The 15,922-nt window shown below is 47.0% G+C and overlaps 1 protein-coding gene across 2 annotated transcripts in view; it reads right to left on the bottom strand.

Annotated features, from left to right (window-relative positions):
* CUX2 (cut like homeobox 2) overlaps window positions 1–15,922 on the bottom strand; it is a 277,464-nt gene that overhangs the window by 53,724 nt on the left and 207,818 nt on the right. For both annotated transcript variants that reach the window (XM_086347740.1, XM_086347741.1), the window contains exon 4: window positions 6,692–6,770. In XM_086347740.1, coding sequence (XP_086203866.1) covers window positions 6,692–6,770 — 79 coding nt within the window. The remainder of the gene's footprint in view (window positions 1–6,691; window positions 6,771–15,922) is intronic.

The raw sequence follows: 15,922 nt of genomic DNA, 5'->3' as shown, positions 1-15,922 counted from the left end.
ACAAAAGTACTTTAAAAAACTATATAACCTTCAGGCAAGAAGGTTTTTTTTTTTTAATATGACAATAAATCAAGAAGCCATAAAGCAAAGGTCTGGTAAGATTTCCTGCTTTCTGCAAATATTTTTTGAATGCCTACCATGTACCATATACAAGAGACATAGTGAACAAAGTTAAGAAACAAAAGGCAAACTAGGGGAGAAGCTATGAAACACGTTTCCCAGGACAAAGGTTAATATCCCTAATACACAAAGAGTGTCCACAAATCAATAAGAAAGTGATTTCTCTATTAGAAAAATGGGCTAAGTATATGCAAACCAGTGATTGATAAAATAATAAATATGAGTGGTTCACCCACATATGAAAAGATATTTAGTGTAACTAAGAAATGAAAGAGTACAAAATAAATCAACAAGAAGAAAAAAGAATTCTTAGTCTTTCTGACTATTCCTGGGTTTGTGGTCAATATGTGGATACATGTTCCTTCCCAAGTTTTCTTCCTCACCCTCAGAACTACAGCATAGTACCAATATGCCATGCATTCCCAAGAACCCCAAATGCCCAGTGTTGGGAATGAGGTTCAGTAAATTATAATACAGCCACGCAAGAGACTATTACACAAGATGAACCAAAGTTACTCAGAATTTGTAATCACACAGGGAAATACAGATGCTTGTAGTGAGTGAAAGGAATCAGAACTGCAAATGGTACATGCAGAATGAATGACTGTTTTGAAAAGTACATGAAAAAGAAGATCAGATAGAAAAACAACAAAATATTACCACTGCTTTTCTAGTATGGTTTCCCCTGCCTCCCTTCTATTTTGTGTACTTTTGAAATTTGACAGTAGGCATATGTAACTTTTATAACTGCAGAGAAAAAATTTGAAGATCTTAAACATTGGAAAGTATTTTCCTACTGCACATTCATCAACTCTTCCCTAAATCTCTCACCCCACATCCTTGACAACTGACAGAGCTGAATGAAATCCACAGCCAACGTGTGTGACGTGTGTAACTTATACCCTGATGTCAGCTTTGCAATGGGCTGCTGATTATCAAACCCTGCCAAATGCTTTCATGCACAGGTATAGGATCCTCACGGCAATGGATTAGCAGGTTCTATTATCCCTCGGCTAAACACACAGAAACCAGAGCACAGAGGAGTTCAGGTCCCTGCCCAAGGTCACACAGCTCAGAAACACCAAGCTGAGAGTCCCACCCCACTGAGTCGGATGCTACCACCTCCATCACCTAAGCTGTCCAGCCTTGCCTCTTGAAAGAAGGAGCAGAGAGACAAATGCGTGCCAGGAGTTGCCATTTCCTGCTGCTGCTACTGCTAAGTTGCTTTAGTCGTGTCCAACTCTGTGCGACCCCATAGATGGCAGCCTGCCAGGCTCCCCGGTCCCTGGGATTCTCCAGGCAAGAACACTGGAGTGGGTTGCCATTTCCTGCATCAGTCTAAAAAACACCAAAGTAAAGCCAGAGGAAAAAAAAAATGGGAGGAGCACTCACCTCTCTTATCTCCTCAGCAGTGTTCCTCTGCCTGCCCTCTAACTCCCTCTTTCCTTGTTTTCATTTAAATTTTCCCCTTTTTTTTCACTGTTAACTAATCACTCAGTAAGTTAGCTCTCTCTGAAGCTCGGGTCGGTACCTAGTGACTGTGAGCGCAATAAAGAAAGCAGCCATCACCGGTACAGAAGTCAGAAAGGTTTAAATCAAATCATCCTCCACAACAATGACATTAATTATGCTTTTAACACGTTTTACTGCTTTTTTTTCTCACTTCACACCACATCTGTGTGAACAATATCCAAAAGATTTACGGTTTTCTTTCGTAATTACAGACATACAGGCTGCACACTTATCAAAATACTTGCTGAGCAATCACGCTATATCGCATTCTCTGCCAAAGATTTGTGTTGGCAGCAGTCACTCAAAACAAAAATGTTGAATCAGGACTTGTGTGGCTTGGTGGCGGCGGGGGGGCAGGGAGGGGGAGGAGGAAGTATTTCGACAAATAATTTGCCTGTCAAGAAATATAAAAACAGGAGAGTGTGCATCCTGGCAAATTTTCCAGGAGTGTTATTTTTATGGAGGGGGTTGGGGCGGGGTGTGTATGGCGGGGACAGTGAGCAGGGAAGCTCTGAGCATCAACAACACATCTGACATTTGGTTCTTGTGTCTGAGGATAAAATTTAATGAGAACAAAAATATGTCTTCCTAATTCCCCTAAGAAATCATTAAAACATTTTGTTATTCTTAAATGTCTTGAAAATGAATTAGAGCCCTGAAGGGGCTGTTCCTGCGGTATGTCTCCATCAGTTAAGGCTCCTTCTCTCTAACTCGGTGACAGCTGGGGATGTACGTACCCCCCTGGCCCCTCCATTTCTGGGGAGTAGAGCTGCAAAGTCAGACACATGGAGTCAGCACCAGGCTTGGAATGACCCTTTGGGGAGAGGGGCAAGAGGGCACAAGAACCTTCCAGGAAGTTCCAGGCCATTCTGGGGAGCTCCCACGGTCCCTGACTGGCACTGCGGTTCTGGACTCATGTGTTAATAGACATACTTCCAGAAAGATGAGGGCCCCATCGTGAACCCCAGAAATGATGCTCTTTTTCCAAGGGGGGGATGTAAGCCCCTCCTTACCCCAAACGCTCCCCTGGATTTGAGACAACAGGTTACTGGCCTGATGGTCTGTTCTCCTCTGCCACCAGAATGCAAGTTCCCTGAGGGCAGGGCCTGCGTCTGCCTCGGTAGACTCACGGCCACGTTTCCAGTGTCATGGTCCCTGTTCACACAGCAGGCACTCGATAAATGCCATCTGAGTAGGTGACACGTGACAAACAGAAGGCACTAGTTGAAAAAAGTACCTTTTCATTTAAATAGCTCTTTTCCCTTTTTCTGCATCTGAATCTTTTTTCTAATTCAATCAACAAACAATTACTAGGCGGTTACTGTGTACTGGATTCCGAGTACACACATTCAGTATAAATCAGTCCCAGGCTTGGAGAATTGCACTTGTCTGAGGGACACACAGGTGATGACAACAGTTAACACTTAGCAAGTGCCACCATGTGCCACGCACGAGGAAGCCTCCCAGTGACTGTATGAGGCAGGCGCTGATAAATTTCTCCCAATTTATAGAAGTGTGAAGCTCCGAGGTGAGTTAATTCGTCTACAGTAAACCAGTGAGTAAGTGGTACAGGCAGGACTTGAACTGGGATCTGAACCTGGAAACACAAGCCGTCTCAGTGCTGCCCCCTGGTGCTACATGAGAGGTACTACGAGGCACAGTGGAGTAGTTGGGCGTGTGGATTTGAGTGTGGATTTGTGGGAGGTATCTTTGGAGTCCATACAGGTCATCCTCCAACATCATTCACCACTGAGACTGTGCAACCCAAAGGAAGGAGTGGGAAATAAGAGGGTGTCATTTTCCAAAATTTTTTCCTAGACAGTTCTGATAAGGGTAGAGACATCATAAGCAAAAAGGCTGCAAGGAATGGGACAGCCTCTTGGACTCTCCGCCATGTGCCTGCTGTGGCTCTGAGTAAGGGTGACAATGACCGGGGCTGCAGACACAGCTGCCCTGGCCTCAAGCCACGGGGGGTCAGGTCCCTACGGGGGTAGGCACAGAGCCTGGAGGGCTGTGCTGTCTGGTTTCGGCCACTCTTGCCACCCAAGCATTTTGACTGAGAAAACCAATGTGGCCAGGCTGCCTTCCTAAGGGTGCAGAAGCAGGGCGGGGCGCGGCACTGGAGAAGAGTGAGTCGAGTCTCCAGGTGCCACTGCCGTGGGCTGAATGGTGACTCCAAAACAAACATCTGTATCTTAATGCCTGGAACCTGCAAATGTGACCTGTTTTTGGAAGAAAGGTCTTTTGCAAATGTAAATAAGGATTTCAAGGTGCGACCATCCTGGATTCTCTGTGTGTGTGTTCAGTCACTTAGTCATGTCCAGCTCTTTGCAACCCTATGGACTGTAGCCCACCACGCTCCTCTGTCCATGGAATTTTCCAGGCAAGAGTACTGGAGTGGCTTGCCTTTTCCCCTAAATCCAATGACCAGTCTTACAAGAGAATGGAGAGGGGGATTTGGGATAGAGACACACAGGGAAGAAGGCTGTGTGAACATAAAGGCTGAGACGAGTGATGCGTCCACAAGCCAAGGGACACCTGGAGCCACAGGAAGCTGGGAAAGGCCAGGAAGGATCCTCCCCTAGAGCCTTCAGAGGGAGCACAGCCATGCCCACACGCCTTGTTTTCAGATTTCTGACCTCCAGAACTGAGAGAGAATAAGAATCTGTTGTTTTAAACCCCCTGGTTTGTGGCAGTTTGTTCCAGGAACCATAGGAAACTAGCATAGCCTCTCACGAGTATCCAAGTTGTGACATGGAACAGATGTTCTGGAAATAGTTTTTGAATGTGCCCAGAGCTGAGTCGTCCCATCTCTCCCTGACTGTGAGGCATCGGTGCCAGGGTGACTGAGACTGGCCGGGCCTGTTCCCTCGGGGCCCGTATCGTGCAGAAGGTGGAGCCGGTGCAACTTCTATACCTGGCCAGTGCCTCTCTGTGATGTGTTCCCAGATCTCCTGGGGAGTTTGTCAAAATGCAGAGGCTTCAGTGGCCCGAGGTTCTGTATTTGTAATCAGCTCCAGGCGAACCCAATGCTGCTGGCCCCTGGGTCGCACTTTGAGTAGAACAGGCTAGAAGACTTCCCTCCTCACCCAGTCCACGTGCTTTCAGAGGGAAGCGTCACATCACTGTTGCTGTATTCGTTTCCTGGGGCCACCATAACAAAGCACCACTGACTAAGGTGGCTTAAGGCCACAGAAGTTTACTCTCTCAGCTCTGGAAGCCAGAAGTCCAAAATCAAGGTGTTGTCAGGGCTGTGCTCCTTCTGAAGGCTCCAGTGGAGGCTCCTTCCTGGCCTCTTCCAGCTCCTGGTGGTCTTAGGCATGCCTTGGCTGGCAACTGCATCACTCCAACCTCTGTGCTGTCTTCACATGGCCCTCTTCTCAGTGTTCCTAAAACTCCCTTTCTTCTTCTTAAAAGGAGACCCTTCAGCAGATTTAGGGTCCTCCCTAAGTCCAGGATGTCTCATCTCAAGATCCTTAACTAATGACATCTGCAGAGACCCTGCTTCCAAATAAGGTCACACTGCGAGGTTCAGAGTGGACAAACATTTGGGGAGGACACTATTTACACCACCCCAGTTGCCCAAGACAGATGGAATGAGAGACTTTCCCATCCCCATCACAGAGATCTCACAAACGACCTTGGCATCAACTAGAAACGACTTTGCCTTCTCCGTGGCTCAGCCTAGAGTGGGACCTCACATTCTTCTTCATAAACCCCCAGCCCCAGTCACTCCTGACCTTACTAATTCCTGCAGCTGTGTGGAGTACTGGGAATGGATAGAGTGGCTGTCTGGGTGGAGAGGGTTAGCAGAGTGGGGCCTTCTCCCAGCTCCACCATTATTAAGCAAATCACTACATTCTGGGTTCCCATTTCTAGGTCAATAAATGAAGAAGTTGCAGAGGATGGGCCATTTTAAAAACGGGAAACTGTCTGCAGAAGTATATCTCATATGCACAAGGACACAGCTGAAGGTTCTCCAGTTGATCAAATCTCTGTAATCCACACCCAGATCAAAAAACGTATCTAGTGCCCAAAGGCTCCTTCCAGGAACTATCACCCCATCCAAGAAAAACCACTCTCTTGACTTCTCACAGCATGAGTGCCTTTTTTTTAGGTGAAATTCTGTGATGCAAAATTTACCATGTTTAAGTAAGCCATGCAGTGCCAGTTAATACATTCATGATGTTGGTCAACTACCTCCTCTATCTAGTCTGAGAACATTTTTATCCCCCTAAAAGGTAAACCTTACATCCTTTAAGCACTCAGTCCCATTCTCTCCTCCCTTCAGACTGCTGACCACTAATCTAATTTCTGTCTCTACAGATTTGCCTCTTTTGGATCCTTCATATAAATGGAATCATAAACTGTGTGACCTTTGGTATCTGGCTCCATTCACTCAGCATTATATTTTTAAGGTTCATCCACACTGTGGCATGTGTCTGCGACTCATCCCTTTTGATGGCTAAAGAATAGTCCACATTTTATTCATTCATTCACTGATGGACATCTGGGTTGTCTCCCCCTTCAGCCACTGTGAACAGTGCTGCCATTAATTTTTGCCTGTCTTCATCTTTGATGTAAATAGAGTCATACAGTATGTGCTGTGTGGGTTTGGTTTTGGCTGAACATCAAGTTTTTGAGGTTGGCCATGCCATGTTGGTGGAAACATCTGCAGTCTTTCCTCCAGCGCCCTCTGCTGCCAGGGAGCACTGGGTGCCTTCTGCTCTTGGTGGGAAGTGGATGGGGGCTCTGGTGGTCAAGACCGTCGGCTCCTCAAGAAGATCCGGGTGGGAGATCTCACTAGGAGCTCCCCAAAGCTCCCCGGCTGTTGTTGGAAGGCAGTGTGGTAAGACAGACAAGTCGGGTGGGGACACATCACACCAGACTGGGTGTAGACCCCCTCAGTCTCCACAACTCCTACCCATGGCAGGGCCTGGCCTTGCCCAGGAGTCTTGGCCTGTCCCCAGAACCCACTGAGAGAAGGCGCCTGTTTAACAGTCCTCATGGCCGTTTCTTTTTGTTTTTTATTCAATTATGGAGCCCAAGCAAGTCTTACCTGGTGCTTCAATTAATTGCTTGTAAACACTCAGGAAAGCGGCTTCGGCCTCCTGACTTCTCTTACTAAGAGCCACCACCTTTGGAAACAACAAGAGAAAGAATCACGTGTGACCATGGCATCGGAGTCTATAAGCAAATGTGATCATTCTCCACATGCGCAAACATGGGATTGAGGGGAGGAAGAAGGGGAATGAAGGTTCCAAGTATGGCGTAGCAAGTCTGGGTTCAAGTCCCAGCTCCACTGCATCTGGCTGTGTGACGCTGGGCAAGTCACTGCCCCGCTCTGATCCTCAGTTTCCCCATCTGTAAAATGGGGTAAATAACAGAAACTACTTGCCAGGCCAGCTATGAGGGTTAAATGAAGCTGTATATAAGTACTTAGCACAGGGCCTGGCACACAGTAGGTTATTAACAGCTCTTACTATTATTACTGATATTAACAGGCAATGTTGGAGATTCAAATATGACACATGTTTTATGGGAAAGAGGGACACATCTGGAGCATATTTCTTGACACTGCTAATTAAAGAGAAATTGTTGACTCTCTAGTAAGATACCAGTTTCAACAGATGTTGAGTGACAGTTATGTCAAACAGTTCCTAGCATACCAAAGGTGCTCAATAAATGCTTCCTGACTGATGAACACACCAATGACTGATGACCAGTGGTGAGGAGCTACCTTCATGTACTTGTTCTCTTGCTTATGGGCATTTTTTTTGTCCTGCCAGTGAGACTCCATAAGGTATATTTCTGGGGCTTAGCATCATCTCCTCCCTCCATTCCTGCTGTGAATTCTGAGCTCTGGCCTCGCAGCTAACCTGATGCTGGCTCTTGGTGGACAGTCCCCTCGGCATAGTCCTGGGGCTCCCTGGCATACTGCTGGGCTGAGCTCCTGGCACCCACAGGACAGCATCCCTATCTCCTCGAGGACACACCAGGCTGGGCATCCCCGTTTGGACTGGAACAGAGCTTTATTCTCCCTGACACTGATATACCTCTCCCTCTGGTGCCAACTTCCTATATGATGAATCTGTCAGAGTGTCTATTTGTCAACGCCCTCTTTCAGAGCTGGGCTTTTCCTACGAATCCCAGTGATGCCATCTGGGGGAGTGTCTGTTACTGAATTCCTCCCCTCCAAGTGAGCTTCTCTCATAGCTCAGTTGGTAAAGAATCCGTCTGCAATGCAGGAGACCCCAGTTTGATTCCTGGGTCGGGAAGACCCCCTGGAGAAGGGATAGGCTACCCACTCCAGTATTCTGGCCTGGAGAATTCCACGGACTGTACAGTCCATGGGGTTGTAAAGAGTCGGACAGGACTGAGCAATTTTCACTCACAAGTGAGCTCTGTGAGCGTGTGTTCTGGTGCACAGAAGGGGCTCCACATAATTAGTTGAGTTAACAAATCCCAACTGGGTAGCAGAGACTCTAGGTCCTGTCTGTGACATGGAGAAATGTCAGGGGCCAATTCTGAGACAGTCTGCTCTCACAGAGGTGACCAACCGAGGCACAGGTCCTGGAGCCAGGCTGCCTGGGTTCACATCCCAGCTCCACCACTTATTATCTGTCCTTGATCAAGTGGGTCACTTCAATTCCTGTGCTTCTACTTTCCTTTCTGTAAAACGGGGATAATAAGAGGACAGCCTCCCTCAAAGTTCTGCTAGAAGATCAAGTGAATTAGCACGATGGAAAGGTGGCTGCAAAGTTTCTGGCAGGCATTAAGCCCCACAGGCATTAAGCCCCACAGGCATGTCACCTCTTGGTATGATCAACCCTTGCTTCTTGTCTCTTATGGGGATAGTTCTGCCCAGTACTGCATGATCATCTTCACCTGTGTTCATCTTTTCTTAGGTGTGAGAAAGCCTTGCCTCCTCACACAGTGGTATATACTCTGGGACGAATTTGAAAACCATAGTGGTTTCTCTACAGCTTCCAGTATGGCAGCCAAGAGCCTCATGTGGGTACCACACACTGGAAATGTGGTGAGTTCAAATCCAGATGTATTGTGAGTACAAAATATGCATTGGATTTCGGACATAGTTCAAAAAAAGAGACTGTACGACCGCTATCAGCTATCCTTATGTTGACTGCATGCTGAAGTGATAAATTTGGGGGCATGCTGGGTTAAACAAAATATATTATTAAAATTCATCTCACCTGTTTCCTTTTACTTTTTAAAATGTAAGTATTAGAAAATGTAAAAGTACATCCATGGATCATATTATATTTCTATTGGACAGCACAGCTTGAAGGTTTTACAAGGTCCACTGAGAATTTGTTATTTAAGAGAGGTGGCGAGAAATGTATGGTGGATGTTGAGCAAGTGATTTTAAAAAGGTCAGTTACAAAAGCTCTTTAAGCTCTCTTGTTATTCTGAGAACAGTCTCTGATCGCTTACCTTCCAGAGTGAATGACAGTCTCATTCATTCAACAAGCATTTCCTGAGCACCCACTATGTGCCATGCATTGTGAACTGAGAGCTCAGTGGCGAACAGTGCAGCCTCCAGCCCCACCCCATGGGACTCACGGTTCAGCGCGAAGACCAACATTAAAGCAGATTCCCCAGATAATTCATTAATTACATGTGCTAAACACTTCAAAGGAAAAGCACAGGGGTCTTGAGAGTGTGTAAGTGTGGTGAGACTGACCCAGTTTGATGGGTGGAAGGAACATCAGGAATTCTCTCTCCATTAGGGGAAGCTGGTGATGGACAGAACAAATGTCCTAGAATCTAGGCAAAGGGAAGGTTTTCATTCTTGCTAAGATGTACAAGGCACAGTTCCTGCTCTGGGGACTCACAGCTGAGTGGGAGACACAGCTACGACAAAAAGAACACAGGAGGAGGTGATGCAAATGCTGGGGTCTCCAGAGTAACGCGAGGAGGGGGCAACTAATTTAGAGTTTGGAGGGACATCCCTGATGCCCAAATAACAATCATCATCATAATAATATGATATTCAGAGTTTACCATGTATCGTGTGCACATGCTCACTCAGTCGTGTCCAACTCTTTGCAACCCCAGGGACTGTAGCCCACCAGGCTCCTCTGTCCATGGGGATTCTCCAGGCAAGAATACTGGAGTGGGTTGCCATTTCCTTCTCCACAGAATCTTCCCATCCAGAGATCTAACCCGCATCCCCTGCACTGGCAGGAGGATTCTTTACCACTGAACCACCTGGCAAGCCCACCATGTACCACACGCTCTTACTATTCATAATCATATCTCTCCATGGACACACCAATCACTGGAGGTAGCTTCTGTCATTATCCCCATATCACAGATGAGGAAACCAAGGCTCAGTGAGGTTAAGTATCTTTCCCAAGGTCACTCAGTAAGTAAATGGCAGAGTGAGATTCACACCAGGTCTGGCGGCTGAAATTACTATTCTGAATCCAGAAGTGGGCCCCTTTCTCTTGGACAGAAAAACCACCCCAGCCAGTGGGGACAGTCACTCAGGCCCCATTTGGATGCTGATGCCTTGAGATGCTACCTACGGCTGTACCAGGTCAGGAACCGCTGTGCTGCTGACCTGGGGTCCAAGAAAAGCCCTGAGAAACAAAAGCAACTCATCTCCAGAACCCTAGATGGAGAATCATCAAAGATCAGTCAGGAGAAAATCTGAATGCTTCATTTTATGGTTGTCTGTGCTAAGCATGTGTAGTAGCTGGAGCTTGGGGAAAGGCATAAGAATGCTCTATTGAGGGACTTTGCTGGTGGTCCAGTGGCTAAGACTCCACACTCACATTTTAGTAATGTGCTGCCGAAGCAAGCCCTAAGACGTCACACTCCCAAGGTAGGAGGCCTGGGTTTGATCCCTGGACAGGGAACTAGATCCCACGTGCCGCAACTAAAGTTCTCACGTGCTGCAATTAACACCTGGTGCAACTAACTAAATAAATATTAAAAAAATAAGCTCTATTGACTTTCCTTGGACTGCAAGGAGGTCAAACCAGTCAATCCTAAAGGAAATCAATCCTGAATATTCATTAAAAGGACTGATACTTTGATACAATAGAATACTGATTATAATACATTAGAATACTGATACTTTGATACATTAGAAGCGCCAATACTTTGGCTACCTGATGCAAAGAGCTGACTCATTAGAAAAGACCCTGATGCTGGGAAAGACTGAGGGCAGGAGGAGAAGGGGACAACAGAGGACGAGATGGTTGGAGGGCATCATTAACTCAATGGACATAAGTTTGAGCAAACCCTGGGAGATAGTGAAGGACAGGGAAGCCTGGTGTGCTGCAGTCCATGGGGTAGCAAAGAGATGGATGTGACTGAGCAACTGAACAACAAAATTGACTTCTAAAAAGGAATTCAGGGCAGAAGTAGAGGCGAGTGCCATAAAGTTCTGTTATTATTTCCCAGTCCATGCCCCATAGCACCAAGATCCCCTGGAAGGGGCATGGCAACCCACTTCAGTATTCTTGCCTGGAGAATCCCATGGATAGGAGCCTGGTGGCTATGGCCCACAGGGTTGCAAAGAATCCGACACGCCTAAGCAATGCAGCATGCAAACCCACAGCACCCTCTACTGTCCATTCATGGTGCTTATCAGTTGTGTACCGATGATCTGTGCAACTGTCTCCTTACAATGTCAGCCTGCCCCACAAAAGCTATGCTGTTCAACACAGTAAGCACTAGCCCACGTGACCAGTGAGCACTTGAAATGTGACTATTCAAACTCAGATAGGCTGTATGTGTAAAACACAGGATTTCTAGGTTTTAGAATGAAAAAAAAAAAAAAAGAATGTAAAATATCTCAGTAATTTTTATATTGATTTCATGTTGAAATGATAATATTGTGGATGTGCATGTGCACTCAGTCGCTCAGTCATGTCCAATTAAACCCTATGGACTGTAGCCTGTCAGGCTCTTCTGTCCATGGGATTATCCCGGTGAGGAATACTGGAGTGCGTTGTCATTTCCTACTCCAGGGGATCCTTCCGATCCAGGGATTGAACCCTAGGCTCCTGCATTATCAGGCAGATTCTTCACCACTGGGTCACCGAAGAAGCCCAATATTGTGGACTTTTTGTTTTTGTTTAGTCGCTAAGTTGTGTCCGACTCTTTGTGACCCCATGGACTGCAGCATGGCAGGCTCCGCTGCCTTTCATTGTCTCCCAGTGTTTGCTTAAATTCACATCCATTGAGTTGATGATGCTATCTATCCATCTCATCTTCTGCTGTCCCCTTCTCTTTCTGCCTTCAATCTTTCCCAGCATCAGGATCTTTTCCAAAGAGTGGGCTCTCTGGATCAGGTGGACAAAGTATGGGAGCTTCAGCATCAGTCCTTCCAATGAATATTCAGGACTGATTTCCTTTAGGATTGACTGGTTTGATCTCCCTGCAGTTCAAGGGACTCTCAAGAGTCTTCTTCAACACCACAGTTTAAAAGCATCAATTCTTTAGTGCTCAGCCTTCTTTATGATCCAACCTTCACATCCATACATGACTACTGGAAAAACCATAGCTTTGACTAGATGGACCTTTGTTGGCAAAGTGATGTCTCTGCTTTTTAATATGCTGTCCTGGTTTGTCATAGTTTTCCTTCCAAGGAGCAAGCAATACTGTGGACATGTTGGGTCAAATAGAATATACTATTAAAGTTGAACTCACCTATTTCTTTTCACTTTTTAAAATGTAGCTACAAGAAAAATTTAAATTACTTATGTGGCTTGCATTATACTTTTTACTGGACAGCGTTGTTTTAGATTAAAGGTTAGAAAACCTATGACCCTTGGGCCAAATGTGACCCTTCATCTGTTTAAATAAAGTTTTATTGGAACACAGCTACAATCATTATGAATGACTGTACCTACAGACACCGAGACAGTCACCATTTAGCTGCTTTACTGCTACAGTGGAGGAGTTGCATAGTTGTGATAGAGACTCTGGCTGCAACACTGAAAATATTTGCTCTCTGGCCCTTAATAGAAAATATTTGCTGATACCTGTTTTAGAGGTTCACCTAATGGCTGGACAACACACTCAAAAGCAGAGATCAAAAAACATCCTGGAATGGCATTAACTTTGAGTTAGTTTAAATTTAGGGCCTCTCATAGTAAATATGACTCTTGAAGACAGTGATCATTTGGAAGTTCTGCCTCATTCAGTCTGGTTTTAGAGTTATGACCCTAACTGTTTCTAGAAGGCCAGGTCTGATGGTATCAGAGTCTGATCAGGTGCTGAGCCCAATGTCATGAAGAATCTCTTGGCCTCAGTTTGTTCATCTACCAAGTGGGAAGAATAATCTCCATTTGCCTAAGAGGCTGTTGGGGGAGGAATGGGCTAACTAACACATGGCAAAGAGTACCATGGAAAATGGAAAAAGAGCTTTCTAATAAAGCAAATAATTATTTTTCCAACCATACAAGATATCTTTTCCAAGAGCTGCAACTCTAATGCATTTCACCCACATGCCGAGAACAGGTGAGCTAAGCAGAAATAAAAGGCCACGTGTTTCTGCCTCATGGCTGGGTCCCCTCGTGCAGAAGGGCAGGAGGAAAGGGTCCAGAAGGACAGATCTGGCTTGTGACAGGCAGATCTCTGAAGGCCATCTGGGGGAGGAAGAGGAGGAGGACGAGGTGGCGGCCAGCTACAGACACCAAGAAGGTCACCATCAGAAATAGCTCAGCGTCTTCTGATGAAGCAGGCGGCATTCACACCACCCGATGAAATAGAAGGGGTGAAAACGTGTTTGGTCCCAAGTCTGGAAGTAACAGGTGTAGAACTGATTAAGCCAGAGAAGCAAAAGCCTGTTCTAGCTGCCGAGCACTTGTCTGTCAGGTGGCTAAAAAACGGCAAGTTTGGGGACCCCCGAGGCTGTGCTTTCATGAGCCATCTGAGATGGCAGTGACATCTACTGGCTACTGAGAACAGCTCCATGCCAAGCTGGCCACAATGAACAGTCAGAGTTCCCGGAAACTAAACCCTTATTCTGTGTCCAGTGCCTTCTCTTTGGCACCTTTGCAGACAGCCCTGAGACGTGAGCACGGTTACTGCTCCCACTCTACAGAGGAAGAAACTGAGGTTCGGGGCAGCCAAGTCACTTGGCCAATGTGGAAAGAACTAGGTATTGATGGGGCTGGTATCCACGCCCAGCTTCCTCTCATTCCAGGGCTCAGAACTGCAACTAGAAACCGTTGCTTCTCAAAGGGTGTTGCATAGCGCCCTGGGTGTGAAAACAGGGACGTGTGATCAAGCCTGGACCTACCTGCCTTCTCTGTGGACTGTGCAAATCCACTAGCACACTGGATGCTCTGACAAGAGCTACAGGAGAAAGCGTTCTTCAGCTTGGTGTAGCCCAGGATTTTCCCAAATACATTTGGTCTCGGAACATTTGCATCAGAGAATAAAACTAGGGTTCCGTTAAACACACTGTGATAACAGCTGCCCTCTACCCCTGGGTCCTGGGCTCTGGGGACGGTGGGCCATTGTGGTTCTGAGAGACAGGGGGAATCTGATGCTGCAGGAATTCTGGAAGAAACTGACAAGTGACGGGCAGTTGAGAGGTGAGTATTCAGAGGGTCTCAGAATCAGTGCCTTTGAGGAGGAAGCAGAGGAAGGAGATTTGAGGAGGAAAGGCGTCAGCCCAGGGTAGGGGAGAGGTGGGCGGGAGCATGTCCTTTAACACCCTCAGAGGCCTGGTTCTCCTTCTGGGGAGTGAAGATCTAGGGGCACATGGCGAGCAAAGAAGAGCAAGAATGAGGGGAAGGGACTTCACTGGTGGTCCAATGGTAAAGTATCTGCCTTGCAACGCAGCGGATATGGGTTTGATCCCTGGTCAGGAAGTAAGATCCCACATGCCGTGGAGCAACTAAGCCTGTGCACTGCAACTACTGAACCCCAAACCGCGAGAGAGTCTGTGAATGACAACGATAAAAGACACTGCATGCCGCAACGAAGATCAAAGATCCGGCATGTTGCAACCAAGACTCAATGCAGCCACATAAATAAATAAAAATAGATAAAAAAGGAAGACTGAGAGGAGACAAGGAGGAAGTGGCCATAGAGAGTGAGGACATGCAAAGAGTGAGGGGCACAGAGAGCAAGGGGAGCAGAGAGCTGGGGGCTCACAGACACTGAGGGGAGCAGACAGGAGGAGGGTTCACGGAGGGTAACGGAGGCGAGGACATGGAAGCAGATGGAAGGAGGGCTCAGAGTGAAAGGAGGAGGGGTGTGGAGCACAGTGCAGGGAGCACAGGGAAAGATGGAGGAGGGACTGTGGGCCGTGCAGAGGAGCAGGAGGAAACCCTGGCCACCATGAGGCTGCGGCGGGACTGGCTCAGATGTGCAAGAGGGGAAGGGGCTTGTGGTGAGTGCTCAGAGGCTGCACTCTGCAGGGTCTGGGGCAGGTGATGGTCCAGGCCCAGGGTGAGGTGGAGACGGGGAGAAAAGAACTGACCGGAGAGACGATTAGGAGATAAAATCCTGATCCAGGACACAGTTGGGGCTGAAGGTAGGGAGGCGCGTGGGGATGTATTTAGCCAAGAGCAAGGAGCAGACTCAGGGAGGCACACCACGAGAGCAGTCTACAGCCAGGTGAAGAGCTTCTTGGGTGTTGAGAGAAATACATGTATTTTGGACTGTAAAGATTCCAGCCCAGGATGAGAAGAAGGCACATATCTTACCCTATGCGATAAATCCCTTTTACTCACAATAAAATTCTGATGTCCTACAACTTGTAAAAGGCGATTATCAATTACCTTGTTCGGCTGATAGGAGAATTATTATCATCAACAGTAACAATGACTACTGAGTATCTGACACATAGAGTAGTAGTAGATCAGTCGCTCAGTTGTGTCCGACTCTTTGCGACTCCATGAATCGCAGCACGCCAGGCCTCCCTGTCCATCACCAACTCCCGGAGTTCACTCAGACTCACGTCCATCGAGTCAGTGATGCCATCCAGCCATCTCATCCTCTGTCGGCCCCTTCTCCTCCTGCCCCCAATCCCTCCCAGCATCAGAGTCTTTTCCAATGAGTCAACTCTTCGCATGAGGTGGCCAAAGTACTGGAGTTTCAGCTTTAGTATCATTCCTTCCAAAGAAATCCCAGGGCTGATCTCCTTCAGGATGGACTGGTTGGATCTCCTTGCAGTCCAAAGGACTCTCAAGAGTCTTCTCCAACACCACAGTTCAAAAGCATCAATTCTTCGGTGCTCAGCCTTCTTCACAGTCCAACCCTCACATCCATACATGACCATAGGAAAAACCATAGC

This window comes from Bos grunniens, chromosome 17, assembly GCF_055505025.1.
Source record: "Bos grunniens cultivar Pamir isolate PY7600 chromosome 17, Bosgru_T2T1.0, whole genome shotgun sequence".
Taxonomy (NCBI): Eukaryota; Metazoa; Chordata; class Mammalia; order Artiodactyla; family Bovidae; genus Bos; species Bos grunniens.
Note: the sequence above shows the minus strand (reverse complement) of the source record. Positions and strands in the feature narration are given on the sequence as shown.